We start from the raw sequence: 25,743 nt of genomic DNA on the forward strand, positions 1-25,743 counted from the left end.
AATGTCAGCAAGCGCAGTCTACCTTCTGGAGGATGTCAACTGGTAGCTGTTGCATCACACAAAACCTCACGTAATCAAGTAACCTGAAGTCAATCTGAGCAGCCTGACCCCTCCGGTCCGCTTCAGTTGTGGTACACGGATGCAACAACAACAGCAGGTCTATCCACCCCTCTCCCTCCCCAGGCACTTGACTGTGGTAGGGTATATGTGACGTGTCTTTTGCTCCCTGACTTCAAGAAGTGGTGAGGTATGACAGTAATAATATAGCACTGTGAACACAACTGTGTGTTGGGGGAAAAAGGCCTGATGGAATTATTTGTTCCCCTACTGTTTTTCAGGGCAAGGCTCAAGGCAGGACCAACAGCCCCCTCTGAACTTCTTCATTTCACACCCATGCTCTGCAAGTATTTTACCTTTCATGCGCACTATGGCCTGGCTACGGTCCTCGCCTTTGGCATTTCTGGCATAGCAAGTATAATTCCGTTTCAAGTCCTCTGGTGTGGCTTTCGCAACTGTTAGAGTCTTTATGACAGTTTTGTCTTCAAACTCTCTAGTAATTTCACTGTAAGACAAAAACTAGAATTAGATATGTGAAACTGCAGCAAGTTTAGTGACAAATACTCCTTTCTCTGATATAACCCAACTCCTTCTTTAAAAAAATAAAAACACCTAAACTGATATTTATAAATTGATACACACTTCAGATTAATACAGCGGCAGCTATTCCTTTATCTGATTTTCCTTAATATTTATTTTGCCACTCATAATTTTCTCATTGCAGCTGTCTCACATTGCGTTTTAGAGACAAAGGAAGTTCTTGCCTACAAAGCAACAAGATCTCATGAACTCAGGATTCAGAGCCCACGTCACATTCCCTGTGCAATCCTCGATGAGTCACTTTGTCCGTCTCTGCCTGAGTCGATCATCTGCAAAATGAGGATAATAGTATTTCCTTTTGCCTTTCCTTTTTCTATGTAGGTTTGCAAACTGACTGGGGCAGCGACTGCCTTCTGCATGTAATTGAGCACCCAGCAAGCAGGACCCAACCTCATTTGGGCTTTTCATGTAACTGAATCTCTATTCCTCCTTATCAATACTATGTATAATACTACATTTCTGTTTTCAGGCTCTGTTTTTTGAAACATTTTTATCACTTAGGCTGTTTCGGAAAATTCCTCTAAACAAAATTGTGACTGCCCCTGTTTTAAAGGTCCCACAATAGCACCAGCTGTTGGCACCACTACCAGGATCTAAAAAAGTGATGACAGGAACTCGTAAACAAAGCTCCCTCAAATTCTTCTGTAAGATGAGACATTGTCCAGGTCTGAAGGCCTCCTCCCCGGAGCTCCTGGTGCTTATCATGGCATGGTACAGACAGAGGGGCCTTCTGATTAACAGGAAAGTGAGGGACTCCACACTCCCTTACAAGGGAAAACAGGACTGTCACGTGTCTGTATCAACGCCCCTCTGTAGGACCCAAGAGAGGGTCAGATACAAACGAAGGTTCACATTACCTTTGTGTGACTTTTATCTTGGGATCCGTGATGTCATCTGTGTTTTTCCCATCTATGGTCCACCACACCTCAGTTCGGGAGTCCTTCAGAAAAGTGAAGAAGACCTCACAGGATAGAACAAGATCATCTCCTGGGAAGAAAAGGACCACGGTGAGGTATTGCAAAGCAGGAACAGCATCACCCTGACTTTTGTGCTCTCCGCTGATCCTACCAGCCTGAGCTCTGCCTCCCTTCAGGAGGGAATGAGGCCAGCATCCACCTTCAGACATCTGATAACAGTTTAACACCCCGGACGCGCTGATTTATGACATACAATTAAATAGGAAAAAATATCCTGCCTTTTCAAATGTGTTACAAATTCCTCAACTGCACCAAGTGATGCACCTAAAGAGAGATGCTCCATGCCAACCACTTCCTTGGAAAGCTGGGAAGTGTTAATTATCCCCACTGCACAGGGGACAGATGCCATAAAGCAAAGGATCCAGCTCCACAAAAGCATATCCCTGTGGGAACACTCGTTCAGTCATTTAACTTCCCCTCAAGATCAGGCTTGGGAGCGTGAATATCTTTGCGATCAGCCCATCAGTGATTTTATCTTATAGAGTAACTACAGAAGAAGTCTGACCTTCTGAGCCAAAAAACCTGTGATTTAAAATGAAGACTCTGCTGCTAATCATTATCATTGGCATCACATTTATTACAGCAATGTAATGGGACACAATCCATTCAATACAGGGGATTGCTCCAGACCTATCAGTTTAAACAGATGGGGTGGGGGAAGGGGTATGGTACCCCACTACACAATGCTGCGAGGCCAGCAAAAGAAGAATTGTCATTAATTAGGAAGTAATTAGCCAAAAAGGGAGACCAGATGAGCAAGAAGTGGCCAGAAGGCTGAAGCCACTGAGGGGCTGAATGAGGGAGAGTTGGAGCAAACCACAGCCAGCGACACGGCTGAGACAAGGTCCTACAGGAATTTCTCTAAGCAGCTGGGGGTCCCTGTTTGATCTGCTTCTGCAGCTGCAGTCTTGCATCTCTGTGCCTGAACATCTACCTTTATTTGTGCTTGCAAAAATAAACTTTCAAAGTTGTGCTCTCCTATTCTGGCATTGAGAACTGGCACCCCACACTGTCTGCCAGGCAACTTGTGGCAGCTCGTGTGCTCTGCAAGGGAAAGCACCAGGGTGCAGGGGAAGGGGAGAGCTTGTGCCCGGCTGGGTCTACCTGTCCCAGCAGGCAGCCTGCCAGGGCAGTGACAGCGAGCATTGCAATTTACCTGCTTCCACTTCATAGACAACTTTCTCATTTGGAGAGGTGAATTGTGGTGGTAAGGCTTTGTTTGGAGATCCTGCAGGAGAGAACAGAGCGCCCCCCACAGGGACGCAGACTTCATGAGAACCTGAGGTCCTTGCAGCCTCGCTCACGATGCCCTCGCACCCCGCTGCACATGCCCCAAACTTGTGATACAATCCTTCTGCAGAGTTCCATGCAAAGAGAAACCTAATTCTCATGTCCCCAAACTCAGGGCCAGACCCAGATTTTGAGGCTCCTCCTAAGTTTAGGTAAGTCTAGATACAATTTTTTGGGCCTCTCAAAGAAGAGAGCTCCATACCCCTCCTCTCCCACTCAACATCTCCCACAAGGCACAACCAACCCATACCAGTTTCTTTTTATTGCTGCTTCTAAGACATAAAAGACATAGTTTCCTGTTGCAAGTATTTAAATCAGCTCTTAAAGCAGCAGTTGCCATGGGACTCAGCACGTGCTCTACTGTTCACCAGGTTTTTTAGCTCTGTCTACAATTGCCTGGCAGGTAGGCTAAGCCCTTGTGCCTGGGATGGACCTGTCCAAGCACTGGGCTGGGTAACTGGAGCCCTGCCTGGCCAATTAACAGTCTCAACCTCAGCACACACGGCTTTGAGACTGCAAGAAGACCGAGGCAAGCTGGCTATAATGGGACAATCCCACAAATAATGACAAGCAAAGGGCACTGGAGACAAAAATTAGCAAGATTGCCAGGGTTATGCATTCACATGCCAGCAGAGGGTACCCCTGGCCATCTCATGGGCTGTACCTCACCAGCCTAACCCTGGTCAGTCTCTGTGCTGTTTGGGGCACAGTGGTGGGTAGGACCTTCAGTGCAACATGCTCTGGGCAGTCACATAAGGCTGACCCTAGCAAGCAAAAATATACCAGGTCAGTTGGGTAATGCAGATTGAGAACAACCACAAATAGATCCCGTGACAGACTCTTCTAGCTGTTTTCACCACTTCTGCAGTTATCCACCTGCATTTTACACATTTTAAAGTCATTCTTACCCACCACCTTCATCTTTATGGTTCTGGTGAGATTATAGGTTCTTCCGTGGTCCTTGAATGTCACAATACAAGTGTAATTCCCTTTGTACACACTGCGGACAATGCCGATGACAAGATTGGGCCCTGGGAGGTATCGTTCATAGAAGCCATCCACCAAGTTGCAGTTCTGGAGTCAGGCAGAAAAACACTTGAGTTTTGGGATTCAAAAGTAAAGATATTGCTTTAAATGCTACTACAAAGATCTGTTCTTAAACTATGAATAAGATTTTTGGGATTGTGATGTAGGTTGGACCTAAATACCATGAACTTTGAGCTTGCTGGAATACAAGCTGGTATGTTCACCTTGAAAATGAGGTGATGAAGCAGACAATTTTATGAGAGAGAGATCTCTGATCCAGAAGTACATTTGCAATCAAGGTGAGCACCTCAGCAGAGTGAAGAATGAAAGTGAAAAGAGACAGGAAGAAAATGATGTATTTACAAATGACTAAGACTAAAGGACATGTCCCCCGTTGATGTCAGCGTGTCTAACTCTTTTGGGACTAATCAAGCTACCCTGACTGACTTCAGCTGAGGATGAGGCCCCAGAATTGGCAACTGGTAAATGAGAATCTGTAATACAGAAGTCTTAATAACTCTTCTCTTTCTGTCAGGCGAGACAGGAAACCTCTGCCAAGTACCAAGCTAGAGATCCCTTTTCAGAAAGGGGTTATGCAGATGACATCTTGATTGTCATAAAACCCAAAGATGTGCACATTTTCTAAGAGATTATTTCTGAATGGTATATTTCCAAATCAGATACATCCTAATGGGGCAGCTTAAGACAGGGGTCATACACCATTTTTAATGATTTTTATTAGGCATGAGATGACTTGCTGTCTGAAAAATTACTTCCATGGGGCTTTTTGTTTCATTCTGCTAATTGATTCTTGAGATGTGAAATTCAATGAATGGTACAAGTAAAGCATTTCAACTACTGTAGTGAAACTGCTCCTCTTGGATACAAAAGTAAGTTTTTCCTGAAGGGTTTGAGACTTGCATTTTTTCTTTTGGGGTGGGTTTTTTTTTGTTTGTTTTGTTTTGTTTTTAAATCAGCTGATGTATTTGTTACCGACTTTCTTTATTATTAAATTCACTCATACAGAACCTTCTACCTAGAAATCCAAAAGTGTTTTATAAGCAGTTAGAGAATTCAGTCCCATAACCCTCTGGCTGTACATCCCCTGAGAATTCTTATTCTTTCTTGACTAAAGGCATCCACCTAGAGAAAAACAATGAGGACAAGATTTTATTAAGTTGAGCTATAATTCTGTCGGCAAGAGCCTGAGGATGGCTGGAGACAGCCTAATTATCAGAGAAGTATGGAGGGTGGGGTAGGGATGTCTCCATCTTCAGATAGAGGTTTGCTGTATTGCGTCAAACAGGGCACCCATGGTCCTTGCAGAGGCCTGATGTACAACTTCGTTTCCTGACCTCAGAGGACTTTGGAAAGGATGCTATTTTCATTAGCAAGTGTTGGTTTTGGGGGTGGGTGGGTTTTTGTTTGTTTATTTTACAGAAGAGGGAATATGAGTGTCAGTTTCCTTTACAGGCTCACACAGCAGGTCAGGTATACTTCCCACAGCTGAACTGAGGTTCCTAAATCCCTGCTAGAGTATTCTCCACTTGTGCATGCTAGTCAAAAAAGTTTCAGTGTTAGCTCTCAATTTAGCAGTTCTACCCTTGGAAAAAAAACTCTTAAAATTAGTAAAGCTTCATTAACAGCTTCATCACTGGGGAGACTCTGAAACATAGCTCCATGATTCTCATGCCAACCATTGCTTTTTCAGATACAACACTGCATTCCCCCACTGCCCAAATAAGTCCTTCTTACCAAGTACCACTTGACAGTCGGTGTTACACTGGCAGGGTAAAACCCATCAATATCTGGACATGTGAGCTTCTCATTAGCATGCTCCAAGTAGAACATCTCCTCTGTGGGTTTTATCAAATGACTCACACAAGAGTTTTGGTCTTTTGGAACAACCTCCAAGGGAAACGCAACTTTGCTGCAGTAGGTTGTATTTCTAAGGACAGAGGAGGATAGGGCTGATTAGTTGAAACTTGTTTACTCCTATAGCAGTGGAGCGAAATAAAAACCTCTTCTGCAATAACGAGCATCATAGTGCTGATGAGGTGTATGTGGCCTTAGTTGACTCATTTATAAATGGGAAAGAAAACACCATCAGAGATGGCCACACTAGTTCAGAAAAGCCTATAAAGATGACTAACAAGCAACATCCAGTCCCCTGATGGTAAAGCAGATAATAGGGTCAAAGACATGATGAACAAAAGACTAAGTGAGGAAGAACAAAAAGCATAGCAGATGCTATGTTCATTTTGTTCCACACTTAGAGACACTTTTAATTTACTAGAAGTCTGAATCTCATGAATCTTTGCCAAATTAACATGCAGTCAAAACATTACCCCTGCATCTGAAGCTATTTTTACCCTAGACGTACAGATCACTCCTTAATGGTGACTGCCTGTGGATTTTGCCATGGGCTCCGCAATAATATTTTCACAGACACTTGCAGCTAGCAAGAAGAGGCATACTCATTAACGTTTGCAAGGCTCCAAGCATTATTACGATGTAAATTGGCTCAGCACTGAGTGGTCTTATAATTGTAACATTCTTTTCCCATTAATGCTTATGTAAATGGTCTTCTCCCTACAGAAAGATCTGATGCTAACAGCATAATTTTCCCGCTTCCATGAAAGTCCTTCAATTACACTGAAGACATACAGAAGCCAGAACCACACAACCTACCTGAGCATGCATGTATAATTCCCAGTGTCATTGAGAAGAGCAGGCCAGAACCAAAGTGTATCTTTCTCCTTACTGATGCGATTGTCTGGGAGACGAAAATTAATGGGCTCCTCCAGATCCCGGTCCTGCCCGATCCTATACCAGATCAGGGTTAAACCAGCAGAATGAGCTGTGCTGTAGTTGTACTTCAAGAAGGTCTCAAAAAGCGGGCATTTGATCTTGGCAGGTTCCCCATCATAGATCTGGATCTGCTTCATGGTGTCCACACCCCAGTCATCGCAGCGCTCTGCAGCCAGGAAGAACAAGGCATCTTAGCTTGCAAGTCTGCAGGAAAAAAACAGTTCTGCCCATGTTCCCCACAGCCCTTGGCCCTGTCGCCATTAAAATCACAGGCAAAAACATAGCGTTTTCAGTGGAAGCAAACTGGGATTTTATAGAGAAGAACAAGAATACTGTGTTCATTTCTAGAGAACCTGTAAACTGAAACTTTAATTTGTACACCTCCTGTATTTCTTCCAAGTTATTTATCCCCCATCAGGACAATAGGATAGGATATTCCTGCATAACACTAAGCTTCCTAGAGAGCTCCAAGAAAATTCAATCCTAAAATCTTGCATGGGAAGATAAAATTTGGATGAAAAATATGCTAGAGCTGTTTGTGCTCCCATGCACAGTGACAAGGAAGATAGAAATAGAGGTCTTGAAATAAAAAAAAAAGAAAAAAAAAATAATGCAAACATCAACCCTTCCTGAGAGCTCTGGGCCACTGTCCCTGCCAGAAGCAGCTGGACTGTGGGTTCTGGGAGCGAGGACTGTTTTTCCTGTGACAGATTCATGCAATGCCTGTGCGTGCTATGGTAACACAAAGAGTACAAGCACTAATAAGTGACACATAGCAACTGTTTGCAGTGAAGCTTAGGAAGGGAGGCTGAGGGGCAGAATAGACAGTATGGAAGAGATGGCAGCAGGTTCTCTTGGGGATCCCCAGGCAGTCGCCAGGCGCAATCCCTAAGCACAGTTCAACAGGCTCAGCATGGCTCACGGCAGACTCAGGCTGGCATAGAAACTGGGCAGCATGAGAAAAAGATTTGCAGTGCCTTTTTTTTAAAAAAAAAAAATAAAAAAAATTATTCGTGTCATTAGTGAATAGTTTCAGGACAAACAGCACAGTCAAAACCCACTTCTCTTCCGAGTGTCCCTTTCCACTCCATTCCTCCTACCCATCAGGATGCCCAGTCACGAAGGGACTCGGTGCAAGTAAACACGGTACCAGGGTGTCAGCAAACCCGAGAGCAACGAGCACTGCTAGCGCCAGCTGAGACACACGGAGAAGCTACTGTCACTGCATCTCCTGTCTCTCCACGCTGATGAGGCGGAGCGTGGCATGGCACACTTCTCAGCGCATCTCTTGTAGCTGCTGGGAGGCATTAGCTCGGGCAGCCTGACGTCGGAGAGCCCAAAATGAGTCAAACAGGAGAGGGGTGTGCTGCCTGCAGCAGTCCCTGGGAGCAGTGTCTCAGCATATCACAGGCACACCAGAGACAACACTGCAAAGCCTCTCCAGTCTGCAGATATTAGAAGAACTCGAAGCGAGAGGAAAAACAGAATACAATATGCTCTTTGAGCCCAGTTCTTCTGAACTGACTTCAGAGGCCCAAAGCAGGACTTCTGGCATTTTATCTTCCTTAAATAGACAGTGGGATGTAGCTTGGCCCCAAATTCATACTTAATTAAAAAAAGCAAAGAGATAAACCTTGGAGAAGATGGGCCCACAGCACTTAAAGGCAGCAATGCTAACTCCTGTGGCTCAGCAATGGTTAGTCACAGTGAGGAGAAAACTGGGCCAGTAAGAATAGAAATGTTTTCTGTCACGTTTACACATAAATGTAAATGCAAGCTGCACTGCTCCTGCTGTGGTATGCCAAACACCCATATGACAGAGTGCTACTTCTGGAGGAAGCAAGTGAATTGGGCTAGGAAGAGGCAGTGAAGCTACCCAGAGCACAAGTATTTGCTCACAGGAACCCCAAACCCAAATGGCTGGAGAGTGCCATTGCTTGTCATCTAAGAAACACAGGTATTTCTTTCATAACTGCATAGCATCAGCCAGCACAGCTGCTACCACAGCCAGCACCAAGGCTCATTTTGAAAGACCAAACCATTACTGGAAGCCTTATACCATGGGAAGGTGCATAGTCACCAGTCACCACCATGGTCAAGACCAACTGGAACGTGTATGCTGCTTTATGCTGGTGGGGTCAAGCTACTAGATTAGGCATGGTGAAGTTCCCATAGAATGGTGAGACAAATAAGCCTGCCAGAGACTGCCTGCTAATCACATGATAAAGCACAGATGACTATCCATGGAGTGGAGGCATTTGTTTTCACAAAGAAAGGTTTTCCACTCTGAAAGGAGCAGACGTGGGTCTGTAAATCAGGACACCTGGGTTCTCTTCCTGGCACCTGACTTTGCTGCATAGAGGCAAATTGTCCTTATTACTTCAAATGGCAGGACTGGAGAAGAAGAAAGTATATAAAACATTTACAGTACTGAAATTCTTGAGTCAAGATCAATGAAATTTGCAATCATGAACAGCTATTGCATTTTGCAACAGCTCATAAATCAGCATTGTAAAACCACTTACCCATTCTACCTGAGTTATCGAAAATAAATACAACTGTTTTATTTTTTTTTCTTCCTAGATTACTCAAAACCAATGTATGGGCCTTGTCATCTTGGATGGTGAAGAGGCAACTGTCACTGTTCTTTAGTGTAAGAGCTGTACCTGGAGATTTTGTCTCAGAGCTGGCTAATTTGCCTGACTTCAGGAACACTGACACACTGAACAGTTAGCCCTAAGGCTCCCCACATGCATCCTGCCTTGGGGTGCTGCATGCTGAGCTGAACCCCAAACACAGCACATAACTGCTGGCAACGAGCAGCTATACCACAAACCGCCGGAGCAGCCATGCTCATGAGATCACAGGCTGCATTTGGACCCTGATGGCAAGGACACCTCCTGGCTGCCAGGGCAAAGCCACCCCAGTACAGCTCCAAGGGCTCAGGGAGCAAAGCCAGGACCCAACACTCACAGCAGAGATGGCAGAAACACCACGGGCTGGAGGAGACCTCCTTCGTGCATAAGACACCAACGACAGAAGTTGTGGCGCTTCAGACAACTTCCCTCCTGCCTGTGTCATGCAGACAGTACTGCTATTTTGATTTTTTGGGACGTTTTATGCCTGAGATCGCTGGGCTCTGCCTGACATGGCATGTGAAGGGACTGCAGGGCAACCCTCACACACACCTTTAAGCCTCTTCCTCCTCAGCTGTGATGAGGTTCTTCTGCCTCTGCCAACAACATCCTTTGCCATGATGGCACTTCTGCAGCAGACCCCAGTGGATGGGTCAAGCCCAGACAGCCCGCTGCACTCCCCAAACACATGTAAAGCAGATGGGATGCTCACATTATTATTTCTATAATTCTATTCAAACCCAACAGCTCCCTGCAACATTTTGTGCCCCTTCCACTATTTTAACCTTTATTGGGTATTCAGAGCCTATTTGCAGCTAACAACAGCATGCAGCTACTTGGATACCAGTTTAAACCAGAGATAGTCTGAAAAAAAAAAAATGGCACAGCTTCACACTGAACCTCACTGGCATAAAGCAGCTCCCACTATGAAAAAAACAAAAACAAAACCAAAAAAATATATATATACACACACATTTATCTGACTCCAGTAACAATATTTGAGGGGGTGTTGCAGAAAAAAAAGACACAAGGACCCAGTTCTAATTCTGAGAAATAGCACTTCTACAGTACTATGCCCATTTGCAGTAACTCACACTTGTTTTCACTGGCTAAGCCTAGGAAGTGAGTTTCTTCTCTCTTGAAACATTTCCTACACAAAACAGCTGTTGAAGTTAAGAGTAGCTCCCGATTAAATTGAGTGGGATCAGCATTCATGCTCTGACTTCAGAGGTTCACTAACAAATGGAAACTAGTGATGAGATGGGGGAGCTATATGGAACTCCATGGTCCCTTCCATGCTGCAGCAAATGAAGCACTACACACATAACTGAGCGACACAATAAAATTCTCAAAAAATCCACCAGCCCGCAAAAGCATCTTCCTAGAAACGCCTCTGCAAAACACTTTTGAAAGAAGCCATCTTCTTCTCATTACCAATAAGGTGTACTGCAGATGCCCCAAGTGACCCCTCTTACGGCTGGGTGCTCTGTAATCACACAGCAAGGCAGTCTATGACCCATAATACCTACCTGTGACAGACAGTGGAGGAAAAAGGCAAGAAACGGTACTGTTTCCACAGCCCTGCTTGGGAAAAGGCTAGAGGAAGGCTGCATGGTAGAAGGAAACACTCACCTCCAGCACTGGAAGAGAAGGCGCAGACAGAAAGGTCAGGGTAAGGACGCCCATCTTGATTTCATGTGCCTTGAGACAAAGATAAGAGCAGGCTGCTGTGCTACTGCTCCTCCCTGATGCACACTGGGAACTAGGTAAACTGGCAAAATTAACTCCAAATGTCTTCCTTGCTTAGACTGTATGTTGCCATCTATGTTCATAGGGGGTATCTACTACGAAGACAAGTGACAGAAGCCTCTTTTGTTACAGATATAGTTGGATCTGTCCCGTTTCTGAATCTGGTGCTACAACACCCTTAAACACCAGGTATCCCAGAATAGACTCCTCAGAAGCCAAAGCTAGCCGAAGAAAGTGGCTTCTCCAGATGCAAAGTAGAAAATGAAAGGGGGGGGGAAGATATTGCTCAGCTGCATAAAGGCAAACCCAGACACTTCTGGAAACCTTTCCCAGCCTTTCACTTATTGCACTGATTTACCCCCTTCAGAACAGAGCTCTGAATACACATACCCAAAATGCTCCTGAGGTGTAACTGCAGCACCCATTACAAGCACCCACCCAGTCAAAACAGAGATTAAATTAGTGCGATTATTTGGATTTTTTAAGAAGAGACAAAAAAGAAAACCAGAGTAAGGCCACATCAAAAAATGCCATCCCATTTTGTCCACAGTTTGGCATTTCTATGCAGTCATTTTAAAAAGGACTTTAAAAAAAATTGTCAACCACCAAAGCTACTACCAGCTCCACACCACTTCCACCCCTTCCCTCCCCTGGGGCTACAAACAAAGTGTTCCCCTAGTTAAAATTTCTGTGAAGAAACAAGAGAGCGCCATCCTTATGAGAGGCCATCTATCATGCCAGCACAAATTACCTTACCATTTGCCAACTGATGAGCCCCTCTTAATCATCTCTGATTTTGGCAGACTGGGACAGTGCAGCGGCAGCAGGACATGAAGCCATCAGTGCTGCTGGTTGAACGACATGGCAAACCCTTCTTCCCCACACTATTTCAGCAGCAGCATCAGATGGGGCTGCACCACCTCAACAGCTTCCTACTTTCCTCAGCCACCCCTGCTGCATTATCTTAAAGCAAAGCTGGTATGAGTCAGCCTCCAGCCAGGGAGCACAGCCAGGCCAGCGGTTAGCTTGATGCAAGAATCAGCATCAATAAGGCAGAAAAAGCTGGTCATGCAAAGCGATTAAGTGAGAATTAATCATTACTACCTTAAATTTTTTTCTCCCACCCTCTTTCAAGCTCACAGCAGTCAGTGAGAAGGAAGCAGAGGAAGCTGGGCTGAATGGAGGAGTTGTACTGTGAGCATAGGAGGTACCAGCTGTGGCCAGCAGCCACTTGTGGGTGCACTTCGCATTTACATTGGTGCCAGGAGCACCCACTCTTCCAATGTGTCTGGGTTTTTCCTTTCACACGTGCATCCTGCACAAGATCACCCCATGCTCCCTGGCTGTGTACTTTGCTCAGCAGCTGAGCAACTAGGCAGCGTGGCAGGGCAGCGTTTCCCCTGCGGTCTGTATTCCATCTGACCATACAGCACGGCAGAGGGGGGGTTAGCATGGAACAAAACAAATGAGAACATCTTCCCTGAACTGGGAGAAGAAGCAGACTCAAACACACTGAAATTGGTGGGAATGACAGAGAACTTCGGTTAGCCCTAGCCAAGATCACCTAGCTCTCACCATTTGCTCCCACTATCTCTGCAGCAGCGACAGTGGTCAGAGAAAAACCTAAAAACTGGTTGTAGCTCAACACTGCCTTGGAGACTCAGCACAGAAGCTTCATTAACTCTGCAGGAATTTATAATCTGACCTCCAGTGGAAACACATCAAAAAGGACCTGTCATAACCTTATTGCCTTCCTCCCACAGCCTCTCCAACAGAGTAAGTAAGTGGAAGTGGTCCTGGCACAAACCTCCCCGTGACCTGCTCCAACGCACAGCACACAGCACAGTCCCATCCACACAGTTCTGCTGCAATAGCACCAGCGATGTGGTTTCACGCTTCTCCCAAATCTCACCATATTCATCCTGTGTATTCCCTAAGCTGTGATGCCCCCACTGGATGCTGCACATGAGGATGGAGTCTCTCTCTCTCCCCAACTGCTCTGATTATACAAATAGATAGGACAGCCAAGAAAGGAAGAAGGAAAATGACTTTCTGTCGCAGAATAACTCATCATTTCCAAAAGCACTTCTGCATTGTGGTTGTTTAACTTTAGATCCTGAAAGTCTAGTTTAAACAGGTGTGATGGTCTGCCTCTCTGCCAAATTCACAAAAAAAAAAAAGCTGACTGCCGAAACTTCTGTTGACTTCAGAGGAAGCAGCCAAGGCACGACGTCCAAAGAATGATGATTCTGTAATGGAGCCCATAGCTCCTGACTCTGAGCTTCCTTATCTAATCAAACACAGCCTGTAACATGGAGAAGGGTAGTTGCTCTTTGTGTCTTTTAAAACTCTTCCACAGCAAGCTCCATGCCTTCACTCTCTATCTATGTGTAAAGCTGTGTTTACTGTATGTGACACAGAGTATTTTGGTTACCTCCAGCAACTGGGCCAAAAAAAAAATAAATAAAAAAAATTCTGTTTTCTCTAGCAAGCTTGACATGTTTTCCTGGAGGCTTTTTTTCAAATTGAGATCAAAACGATAAAGGTAGGGGTATGAACTGCTTCAAAGCCTAAAGGAGAAAAGGAGCAAATAGCTACTTTCCATCCCACTTCATTGAGGAAATTGTGGCGTGAAGCAAAGCAGAGCAGCATGGGAGGAGGAGAGACAGAGAGAGGAAATGGAACAGCCCATTGCAAAATCATCTGTAGGAGAGGCAACGTGAAAAGGAGGTTTACCTGATTAGCACCACTGTAGGGCTGTGCTCAAGCTGGCAGAGGATCTTCTGTGTGCCTGGGACATCAGACTGGGACTTCACAAGGTTCAGGCTCAACTCCTGGCTCTGCCACAGGCTTGCTTAGTTAAACCCATGCAGACTAGTTATTGCACTTAGCCAGGGTCTCTGTTGCCTGATTTAAAACACAGTCAACAATTCTGCACTACCCACCACAAACATCCACAGGGATGTCTGCATAAAAAAAAACACTGTAGCAGTTGTCCTCAGATGAGGACAGGAACTGAAAAAATGCAGCAGGCAGTAAAATGCACCGTAAGGGTCTACGAGCCTGGCAGAAGTCACTTGTGTGCTATAAAATCTATGAGACTGAGCACACAACTGTGCGTCTGCAGTAGGGGGACATGATGGATAAGGAGGGTAGGAGACAAGTCCCCAGTGTCCCCTGACACCCTATTTGATACACACAGAGGAGCAGAAGCGACTGTCCAATATCACATCAGCAACACACCCAAAATGGTCTGCTTTCCTCCATACATTTCTGCACTTCAATGCAGATGGGTTGCATCATGTTGACGTCTGCACAGAACTCACCCCTCACAACCTATTTCCTCAGCTGACAAGAAGAAGTAGTGAGGTCTTATCTCCTCAGCGGGCAGACTCTGGCTGGTGCGGAGGGAGGCTGGCAGCTGCAGTTACATGTCCGCACCCAGGCCAGCTCTGCTCTGCAGGTTTTATCTCCACCTACTTCAGGGCTATGCACCTTTCAACACCCTTGGTGTTGAATAAATTCATGCCCCCAAGCACCATAAACTTCTACAACCGCAGTAACTCACAGATGGGTACAGATGGTTATAAAATCATGTCCTAAATTAGGACAGCAAGAAGCTGAGATTGGAAGAGTAGGAGGAAGTCAGGAAATCCCAGGAGGAGATGATGGGGGAGGGATTTAGTCTCTTTAGAAAACAATAATGCAGTTTAATCTATTTTTCTTTTGACTTTACACACTAAAATAAGCTTCTCAGCTTCTGGGGCTGTCACAAATCATAAGGAAAATAAGGCCACTGGAACCCCATCAGTAGAATAAGAGCTATATAGTAATAATCCTGAGGAGCTGCGCAGGGCTTTCCATCTTCAAAGTGTTTTACAGACAGTAATTTATTAATCTGCACATTTCCCCTGGCCATAAGTAACTGCTCTGCCTCTCTGCTAAGCACGAGAGCGACATGCAGCGCAGATTGACACTCTGAAGAGATGTGCAGGCAGCAGCTCTGACCTCCAGAGCTGGACCTCAGTTTCTCACTTGCTGCAGTCAGAACTTGGCTGCTCCAGCCATCACCTGAATCCAGAAGCACTGGTGATGTCTAGCACTTTGAGGCCAACTTCAAAGGTGACAAAACCAGTGCCTGAGAGCCTCTGGTATGAGGGAGTGTAAGAGACATGCTTGCAATCCAGCAAGTAACAGCAAAGCCCAAAATAAGACTCCCAGGACAGAGGCTCCTGGCTGCCTTACAGCCACTGCCTGCCATGCTGGGGTGTCACTCTGGGCAGAAGCTGACCCTGGTCCTGGGCTCATCCTATCATACAGCCTGTCTGATAGCCCCCAAGGGAGCTGTCAGAGGAGTTTCCTATGCTAACACGATGCTTTCTCCCACCAAAGGACTATTTATGCACAGCAGTTACCTGTTGACACTAGGTGGGTCCTTTAGATAATCAGCATGAGGCTGCTCCTCCTCTCCTGGCAGCAATATTCTTCTGCTTTTCTAATTCCCCAAGACAACACTCCTAACAGTGATCCTCTCCCCAGCCCTCACCCTGCAAAAGCTGGGAGGCTCTTGGAGAATAAGAGAGCAGCCTGGTTAGCCGAGACAGAAAAATGGAACAAGCAGCACAACTACAGCTACATCTTCTAAATAACTCAGTATCTAAATAGGACAGCTTTGTTTGGAAACAAGAAGATATTCATACTATTCATACCTATACCTATTCATACTGGTTCTTACATTCTTTGTCCACCAGGTTTTTCATCTCTTTTAAGCAAGTGTATATTTATACGACTTCAGTAGTGCCAAAGAGATCATTGTAAGACCAAAACTGGGTTCATCAGTTTTCGCTATTCTTCTCTGGATACCAGAACATCTGAGTTCATTAAGCATCCTGCAACACAAGTGCAGAGATCTAAACCTTATTTCCATCTTAAGGGTGGCTTAGCTGAGTCAAGGAAAGCAGAAGACCCCGAGTACCATTGCAAACAATGTCCCAAAGGTCACGACCAAAGAATTCAAATCCAGGCACTGCAGATCACGTATATTCTCAAGACCAGAAGAGATTTGCCCACACATACGGCATGAGTGAGTAGCAGACTCAGGCACAAATTCAGTCTCAGATTCCAAGTCTTTTACTCTCACTACTCAGATCACATTTCTTTCCTCTTCCAGCTTGCGGCTAGAGGCAGAAACAGCAGAGCCCAAAGAACAGATGTTTAGAGCCACAGTGCTGTTGGCAAAGTTTGAGGGGCGAAAATAAAGTTTGCAGATTTGTCTCTCCAGTAAGAAGTAGGGTGAAGTACAATGCTGAAGCTTTCTGACACGCTGCCAGGGAGACTGACAGCCATACTGGCTGAACTGGATGGAAAAGCCAGTTATAGCTGGAGCAGCACTGGTGCTTTATAGCTGAAAATTAGTAAGTCTTGGCTCCTCATCCCCTCTGTAAGCTCAGAGAGCTCAGCACTAAGCAGAGCTGCTACCCCTGCCTTGGGCAGTCCCTCGTCAGTGTTGCTGACCATGCTGCTCCCCCGGGAAGGACTGCAGAGGCAGACAGGAAAAGTGGCAGAAAACCACACCAGGACTCCTGCTCCTGCCTCCAGCCTTCCCAGCTCCCTGCCAGCCTGGGCTGGAGAGAGAGCTTGTCCCAATAATACAGCATTACATGACTATTATAGTAAAGCACAGACTAAGAGCCAGCTGAAATGACAAATCCCTACCAAGTTACGTTATCTTAAATATCCCAGGAGCCAAGTTTGCCTTGCTTGTGTTAGGAGACCACTGGGACAGCTACAGACTGTGCACAGCCAACATTCACGCTGGATAACCTCTGCTTTGCTCCCGCCACCTACGCTCCCTGCTCCGAGAAGAAAAGCAAGCCCAAGTGCTGTAACATTATCAGAGCATGTCCGGTCTCCCACATTGCTCTGTATTTACAACTTTGCAAGGGTGAAACGAGCTCCAGTTGCCTTTTGGTGCCAGTCCCAGGAAACCCTGCAGTGTAACAGAGGGCTGCACAGACGGCTGCCCCTCCATCCAAGTACAAACAGCCATCCAAGCCTGTCATTAGTAACAAAAGACGCTTTGACAGTGCAAATTGGTTTATGATGTCCATGGAACAAAAAGGGATCTCTGAACTGAAGAGTGGGTCTGTCACCCATGGACCTGCAGAAAATTAAATGCATACACTACAGTGGATTTGCAGAAGAAATGTATTTTAACTGATCACGTGTCCCATGCATCACCCTTTGACAATTATGTTCTTGCAGCACTCTACAAGGGCTCTAACCATCCTGCACAGAAAATCTCTGCTAAAGAAGGAATATTTAAGAAACACTAAATACCTCACAGAAATGCATGGAGTGTTCTGCCAGATCAACTGGCATGAGCCTATGTGACCCAAACACTAGGGTTCACAGCTCCCAGCTGACAGTCTCAGCTTTTAAGAGTTGCTCTAACATTTCCTGGGCAATCCCGATTCAATTGCATCTACTTCCCATTTCCGAAAAAGCCCAGGATGATTGCACATGGAGCGTCGTAATGCTGCCTCAGCAGGAGGAGGATATTGCGTTGGTGGAGAGCAGAACAGCACGTCCAGAAGCACACACAAAGTAGGGATTTTCCCAGCTAGCAGCGGTGACCCACATCACTGGACCCTTCCTTCCCCAGACGCTCCTACTATCTAGGGCATAGCAGAGGAGACTTGGGCCATATATTCTTTCTCCTTTGCTTCTTCTCCATTGCTTGCCACTTCTACCAGGCCCCTGTTAGCCAGGATGGGACATCCCACCACTGCAGCCTACTGTGAATGCCTGCAGTCCTTGGGCAACCCAAGGAGAAGAGCCTCTCAGCCTTCAGCCTCTGTGCCAAGATGAACCTTGCCGAGATGCATGCTCTGAATCTGGCCCAAATAACTCAGCGTGGCCCAAGAGATAATGATACAAGAGCTGTTCATCTGCTCACGGTATTGTAACTGCTTGTTTGCCAGTGCTGCAGAGGGGCAAGGGCTCATGGGGGGGGGACGGGACTTGTCAATTCCCTGCACAGCCCTTATTTCTGAACTTTTCCCCTATAAAGCCAGTGCCTGTTCGTTCCTCCCTCCCCCTTTCCACTCGCCTCCTGCAAGTCCTGCTGTCTCCTTCCACCCCCAAATAGGAAGTCCAGAGCTGAGACGCACACAATCTGCCTCTTCACAAGAGCTGGGCTGAACATGTGCCAGAGGAGCTGCGAGCATGACAACATATTTCCTGTCAGGAAAGTGACTCAGTGAGATGGGTATGAGAGCTCCTCTTACTCGAGAAGTTCCCCTCTTCCCGTGCGTTGCTGAGACATGAGTCAGAATCCGAAAGTCGGAATCTCAACCCCCTCCGGATCCAACTAGGAAAGGCAGAGTTCAGGTTCAAGCCCAGGTCCTGCTTGCAATTCAGTGACAAGTCAGTACCACGTGCCAAGCCCTAGTTTCACCCTCACAGAAGAGGAATAACAATACTGACCAAGTCAGCAGCTTGGATTTGCAAAGCACTTTTAGGTCAAGGTGGTGCTTATTGCTATTTGCTAACACACCCATTTACACCATGCTCATAGCCTCTATATGTGAGGACTATACAATACCCACACAGAACTAACATTGTGTTCATGCATTTTGCTGAAGTATTTTACACACAACCATTTCATCCAGATATACTGTAAATTCTTAAGAATCACTGCGGACAGTTTTCTTTCTCTGGCCTCAGACCAGCTCTTCCCACAATAAGTGGGCAGACCTATTGCATGCCATGTTCTTACCTGAGCTGCCGCCAAGGGTGACTATGCACAGCCAGAGCGTAATCAGCAGGGCACCGGCCATCTTCATCCTGCTGAGGCAAAGCACACAGAGAGGTTCTGGTTATTTTACCCTATTTCATCACTGCAGACAATTTTTTTAACGCCGAGCACATGTGTTCATTCCTCCACCCACCCAGTGATCCTTTAATTCTGGTATGTACTTTTTTTTATCTCATTAAGATTCCTTAAGAACAGCATCTGTGTGACAGTGTCGTTCTGCCTGCAGGCAGCTGTGCAAGCTCTCCAAGCCTGGGAGGCGATGGCTCAGAAGAGGACAGACCAGCTCACTGACTTAAGTCACTGGAATACTCTGTATCTGTGAGCCCAAGGAGCAAGGTAGATGCTCGCAGGCTAGAAATCCCAAGCTTTGACTCCCAAAACACCAAGGTCCTTTGCCAAGACCTCATTCTGCTCATTTCTAAGAACGAGTGCAGAAAGCACTCACGATGGTGTGCAGCGGCTGAAGCACATTTCCGCTGAGCACGCATCTGACAGTTCGGTGCGACAACCACACCAGTGCAGTCCAAATTTGCAAGGTCTAATGATGATGACCTGCGAAAAGTTCAGCTGCCAGAGTCCCGACTGCTTCGCCCTGTTCCTGCAGGTAGGTCGAGGCAGGACAAGGCTTTTTCCAGTCAAACGCTCCTTGGAACGGCCACCTCACAGGACCAAACAAGAGCCACGTTTGTACACTTTTCAGAAAGGATCTGAACAAAAGTTTCTACTTTCAAAGTAGCACTGACAGGCAAAAAATTCCAGACTTCTCCGTCCCTGCTACAGAGCGCAATTTCCTGTAATTTGAGATAAACGTACACTGCCAGAGCTTCACTTGCCACCCGCGCTGGTATCTGGCATTCAGCTCTCAGAGCTGTTCACTCACTGGAATCAAATTTCCCTGTGTTTCTAGGTTTTCCAGAATGTAACTTATAAGATGATAGTCACAAAAGCTGACATTTACTACATGCTTTCATTAACAGGGCGAAGGTTGCATTTGATATTCCTGGGTGCTGTCAGATACAAAGGGAGAAGAGATGGTTAAAAGGCTGAACTTCATCAAAGCATCTCAGCTCCGCTGGGCAGATGCAGTAATGAACATGGTGATACTGTCAGGAGCACACTCGTGAGACAACAGGGAAATCTGCTCCATCAGGGTGGGCTGAAAGGGTGGGGAGAGAAGCCACAGAGCTCCCTTAAACACGTCCCTCATAAACCTGTCCATAATATATGCATTACACAGAAGGGCTTTGAGTATAAGCAGAGAGCACCTAAGACTGCACAGATTGCAGAGATTAACAAGAATGGGACAAGTGAACTGTACTACTGAGAAATCCAGCAGCGGATATTGAATCCTTCCTTTTCAATGCTTGCATCTGAAAAGGCTTTGTACCACCCTTTCCCTCTGCTGGGCTCTTCTCAAAGAGACAAAGGAAATCTGGAGCAAGCTTGCTCTTCCCTGCACAGTCCACGCAAAGGGCTGCAGTCTGCCTTGGAAGACAGAAGGCCTTCAGAAACTGGCAAGAAGCTGGGAAGAAGGTGAGTTTTCTTCCCTGGGGTCCAGCTGAGAGGGCTGGTCATCCCCTACCTCCTTCATCCAAACTGAAATGCCAGCTGCTAATCAAACCCTTCTCTACTACCATTTACAACCACCTCCCAATGTCACTTAAGAAGACTCCCTTGGGAAAGTACAAAATTAAGCACTTCTACCCTCCGGAAATGCTGAAGAAAGATAAAGCATCTTCACATCAGATCGGACAGACAACTAACATGCTGCAGTGTTGATAGGAATTCGGGAACTTTTTGGGAATTCAGATGCTAGAAGAGAGACAGTGTAAACAGGGGGGAGGATCATTCCCATAATAAAGATCCCTCATGGCTCCCTCTCCATTTGTCATTAGATAAATGCACAGCATGCCCTAACTCACCCTCATTTTCCAGTGATTTTCTCCTGCATTTTGCACAAATCAGACTGAATTCAGCCCTGAAGCAAGCAGAAACAACTACTGACTTTGGATGAGTTTCTCTCGTTTACAGCAAGGCCATTTACGTGGCCTGAGGCCAAAATAAACTACTACGTTTCACTCAGTGATACATGAACTCTGCAGCGAGCTAATATTTACATCCATTAACTATGCTCATAGGAACATGCTCCTTTCAACTGTCTCAAAGTGCCACCAGGTCGCTGTTTCCACCAGCAAGGTATCTAAGATTTCCATGCCTGCTAGTAGGAAAATTCTTGTTTCTTGCTCTACCCAGCTGTAAAATCAGAAGCCCTACACAGCATGATTTACTTCTGGTTCATTCCAGGCTCTCCAGAGATCTTATCAGTGGAGACAGACAGACACAGAGCTTGTCAGATTACAGCAATTTCTCCATTATGGGAATGGCACTCAGTTGACCACAGCCCCGGCTGCTCTCACACTATACAAAATAAAAGGGGCCATGGAAGGCACGTGCACAGACTCAAGGGCCGGTCAAGGGGAGTTGTCGCAACCTCCTGGATGCCCTCACCATGCCAGCATTTGCCCGCTGAGATGAAGGAAGAGGATTCTCCCCCTTTGGTAAAGAAATGGAGAACTTGCACACACAATGAAGAAGATAAAGTGGACTGTAGGGCACGATGGCTTCTGCAGTCCAGCTCTGTTCCTGTGGCAGCTGATTATTAAAAAAAAAAAAAAAAAGAAAAAATCAATGCCACAGAATCTGATGGTTTGTACTACGAACAGAGCACAGGACCAATTCTTGTGTACTAGTGCTGCTACCACTGCGATGCTTTGCTTTAAATGGCTCAAATTCTGTGATACACCCCAAAGAGAAGGGTCTTCCCACAGCAGTCCTGTGGTCACACAATGTCATCTTTTCTCCCCAGGGAGGATAACGTGATTCTGCCAGTGACACCAGGAAAAGAGCAGTGCATCCATTCAGTCACAGAAAGAGAGGGTGGGTTTTGCAATGCCATAAGAACCTGATGCCACAGGACTACAACCCACCCCTGTCTTGCCAGGAACAGAAGCGTTTCCTCAGCTTTTTCCAGCAACCCGCTGCTTTATTTCGTGACATCAGAAAGCATGTTGCCATTTTGCCTGTATATGATGCAATCCCATGGTGTCCAATCAACTTCTTGCACAATTTAGTGTCAGTGCACTGAAACACCATCATTCTGGCTGCAACTGAAGGAGCCAGAGGTTGGAGAGTGCAAACCCCAGGCTGCAGCGGAGGGGTTCACCCAACTGCGTCCACCCAAAAAAAGTCACAGACCTCACCTCTATTACACAATAATACAATAAAATTACACAAGCAAATAAAATAAAAAGCAAACACTAAAGGGAGCCAGGAATAAAATCAGTGAGCAGAAGAGCGTACTAGCTCAGAAATCACACCACAGCTAGAAAGCTGGCAATCAGAGCAGCCAGAAGGCGGCTGGAGAGCTCTGATACATCCTCAGTGCTCCAGGAACTTCTCATGAGACCAATATACTCTGAGGTATTCTTAATGTCTCCATAAATTAACATTTTAATAATAATAATTCATAGAGTGGTTGGGGAAATCAATCCATCACTGCTGTTGCTATAATTTTTTCATAAGGAACTTACTTGAAATTTTCATTTTGTTTCAAATCAGAAATTGTTTCCTTTTTGTTCCTGAGCATTTTCTTCGTCAAACTTTCACCTTCTGTCTACTGGGGAGCAAAGAAAAGTAGGGTGGAGAGAAACACAGTCATGGCAGTCTCTCCTGTTCTTAAAAGCAGAGGTGGTGGAATGGTTTGGTTTCTCATTTGATACTGGCCAGAAGTGGCCTTTATGTCAGAAAAACACATTAATATTTTCATACAAAAACCTTTTAATAAAACACCCTTCCCAAACTGACCTAGGCAAGGAATCATTCACTCCTGCTTTTAGTAACATGGCCCCGCAAAGCCTACGTGCTTTCCAAATGATTATAAAACCCAAGACATATGTCAAATAATTAACAGAGCTGCACTCAAAGTAACTACTGTACACCTATTCTCAAAGACACTGTACCAATTCTACAGAACAATGCTGCATTTTCCAAGAAAACGCCTTTGTCCCTCCTAACCACAGGCACCTAGGGAGAGCTGACAGGTTTTTTGCTTTTCACTGAGAAGTCACACTTTGGCACGCAGAACAAAAGCACCCTTCAAAACCTTGCCACTAAGTGCTGCAGCTGAAAAGGCAGTTAAAATAAAGCAGTTTCAGAAACAGGAAGAAAATAACACCGACCAGGGCAAGTTTTACATGTTATTTTCTTTCTGTAATTCTGTCCCAAGCCCCTCTGAGCCAAAAGCATTCGAGAGTGTAGGACTGGCCAGGAAAAGGGATGCAGACACAGGAAAGCTAGCAAAACCCAGGGTGGGCTAGCTTAGGAAATGCTTTGCTTCTATACCACGTGGATTTGGGGCTGAAGGCTGACAGGCTGCAAAGCCAGGCTGGCACTCAGGAGAGGGACACAGCTCCTCTGCTCCCACATCACTGCATGCCCACGAGCCCTGGGTCCCTGCATCATCACGCAACAGCACTGGAGAAGGCTGCCTGATGAGCTTGTCGGGTTTTCTTATGAAAATAGATGTACAGTCCAAGTAAATTCAAAGAATCCGAAAGCAGACAAAGGGCAGCCTGCAAAAGCAGCTGCAGAAAACTAATAGCAAAAACACTAATGGAAAGTGGGAAAAGGCCCTTCAGCCCTCCAGGAAATACTTTTGCTTTTCAGTATGTGCAGGAGTAAGTCAGACAAAGGGGGGAATTACTGTAGCATAAACCATCTTGGTGCCACTTAGCCGGGATCTGCGCAGCGTCTCTCTGACCCTGCCTCTCCTCCGGAGGCCCTTTGGGCACCGCACGGCACGGCCCGTTGCTACGGCATCAGCGTTCCCACTCGTACCCCTGCCCGAAGCAGAGCTACTCCTGCAGAGAGCTGGCTAGTCCTGCAGACAGCCCTCCTGAGCAATGTAACACTACGCTGAAATCTCTGGAGACGTGGGCAGAAAGGTAGGTGATTGGTTTCAGAAGTCCAGCCTTTTCTCCTCACGAGGAATTAGCACGTTCATTAAAATTTTCCTTCCCAGACAGCTTCCAGGAACGGAATAGGGAGAAAACCAGTGGCAGTTTGATGATGAATGCCATAAGCAGCTCAGAGCTCTCTCCCTGCTCTCATGCATGCTATGACACACTCATCACTTCAAACTCAGGCATGCTGACCAACACAGGACCCCCCAGTGCTGTCCTCGGGAAAACATTCATATCTCTCCTAAGGGCAGGGAGCCCAATTTGTCTTGGCAGCAGCTCCCTAGCAGCCGGGCACATTTCAGCAGGGATCAGTCAGGGCTGAAGCCTGGCCTGCAATCAGGGATATCGCAGGAGCCCTAAGTGTGACCAAATCTGCACATCTAACGGTGACACATCCAAAACAGGGACCTGCGAGATCAGTGCTGAAGTCCCACTTTTGCCAGGGTAGCTGCACTCACCAGGCTATCGAATGCCTGACAACAGAGCAGGTTGAAAGGATTTTGTTCTAAAATGTTTCTATTATGAAAGCAATTTATATCATCAGAACCAAAGGAAATATTTAGATTTCAGTAGACCAAAACTTTTTCACCAGCTAGAACCACAGCAGATACTAAACACTTGCTTTTGCAGAAGGGGGAAAAAAAGAAAAAAAAAGAAATTAAACTAGTGGGAGTCAGATGGAAAGCTGCCCTGGTGAGAGGTCTCCCGCATCACTAGCACAAAGCATCTTCTGTCTTCCTCGTCCAGAGTTGGCCACCATCACAAAGGATCTGGAAGCACTGGCTCCTGGTGCTGGGGAACGACAGTGCTCACACACAGCTTTATACTCAGGTCTACCGAGCACCCAGAAGGGAGGGGCATGGAAACAACAACAACAAAAAAAAGAAAACCTGGAAACAGTCTTCTTGATGAGTGGCTCAGCCAGCTCTTTGCCAGCTGAGGGCATGACACCAGGCATCCAAGATGGCTCTATTTGCCCATCACCCACCACTGCCCCTCCCTGGCCTCCTGCACTGCACATCCAGGCCACGAGCTGCAGTATGCTGGCTTTTTAATAATTACTTTCTACTAAATCCCCAACATGGGGATGAACAAACTCAGCAGTGTGTCGCTCCAGGGTCCCCCTGGGAGGTGGTCCCAAGCTATTTCTCCTTCAACACAGCAGCATAAACTGCAGGAGCAAGGCTGACATTCAAAGAGCACCAAGAGCTCCTGTGAACTGAGCAGGCAGCAGCCCCACCTTGAGATCAGAGGCTCAGGGAAAAGTGGGGAGACGTTCCTTTACAGCAAGTCATTTCTGGGAGCTTCCTTGGTAGTGCAAGATTTGCTTCTGCCAGTGCCAATGGTCGGGACATGCAGGTGATTGCCAGGCAGGGAATCTGTGATCCACTACTGGCATTTAGATACCATCTCCTGGTGTCTTTTTGGCTCAACAGATTTAACACTAATAACCAGAATTTAGAGGAAGAAGCTATTTTTCCCTTTCTCAAAGGAAAAGGAAAAAAAGGCAATCTAGGCATGTGGAGAGAAGTGGGGGGCTGGAGGGGCTGGAAAATACATCTGAACAAAGTCAGTACCCCCTTCTTCCCTTTGCAGTTCTCCTGGGTCTTCTCAGGGCCTGGCAAAGCAGAAATGCTAAAGATCTTGCACACTGCTCTGCTGGAGCCCAGGGTGCTGCTGATTATACTCTGGCAGCTGTTCAGCAGGCAGAGCACACTGCATTTCATACATTTAAAATAAACTAGCTCAATAATCTG

General features: G+C 46.1%; 1 protein-coding gene across 1 annotated transcript in view; it reads right to left on the bottom strand.

Moving 5' to 3' along the window:
• Positions 1-18,996, bottom strand: part of IL1RAP (interleukin 1 receptor accessory protein) — a 32,281-nt gene extending 13,285 nt beyond the window's left edge. Inside the window, exons 1-7 of the mRNA XM_086468257.1 lie at positions 18,927-18,996; positions 6,642-6,927; positions 5,706-5,898; positions 3,833-3,998; positions 2,791-2,862; positions 1,515-1,644; positions 414-562 (exon numbers count right to left, since the gene is read on the bottom strand). Coding sequence (XP_086324383.1) covers positions 414-562; positions 1,515-1,644; positions 2,791-2,862; positions 3,833-3,998; positions 5,706-5,898; positions 6,642-6,927; positions 18,927-18,993 — 1,063 coding nt within the window. The 5' untranslated portion in view covers positions 18,994-18,996. The remainder of the gene's footprint in view (positions 1-413; positions 563-1,514; positions 1,645-2,790; positions 2,863-3,832; positions 3,999-5,705; positions 5,899-6,641; positions 6,928-18,926) is intronic.
• Between the last annotated feature and the right edge of the window lie 6,747 nt (positions 18,997-25,743).

The sequence above is a fragment of the Leptosomus discolor genome, chromosome 7 (assembly GCF_034619465.1).
Source record: "Leptosomus discolor isolate bLepDis1 chromosome 7, bLepDis1.hap2, whole genome shotgun sequence".
Classification (NCBI taxonomy): Eukaryota; Metazoa; Chordata; class Aves; order Leptosomiformes; family Leptosomidae; genus Leptosomus; species Leptosomus discolor.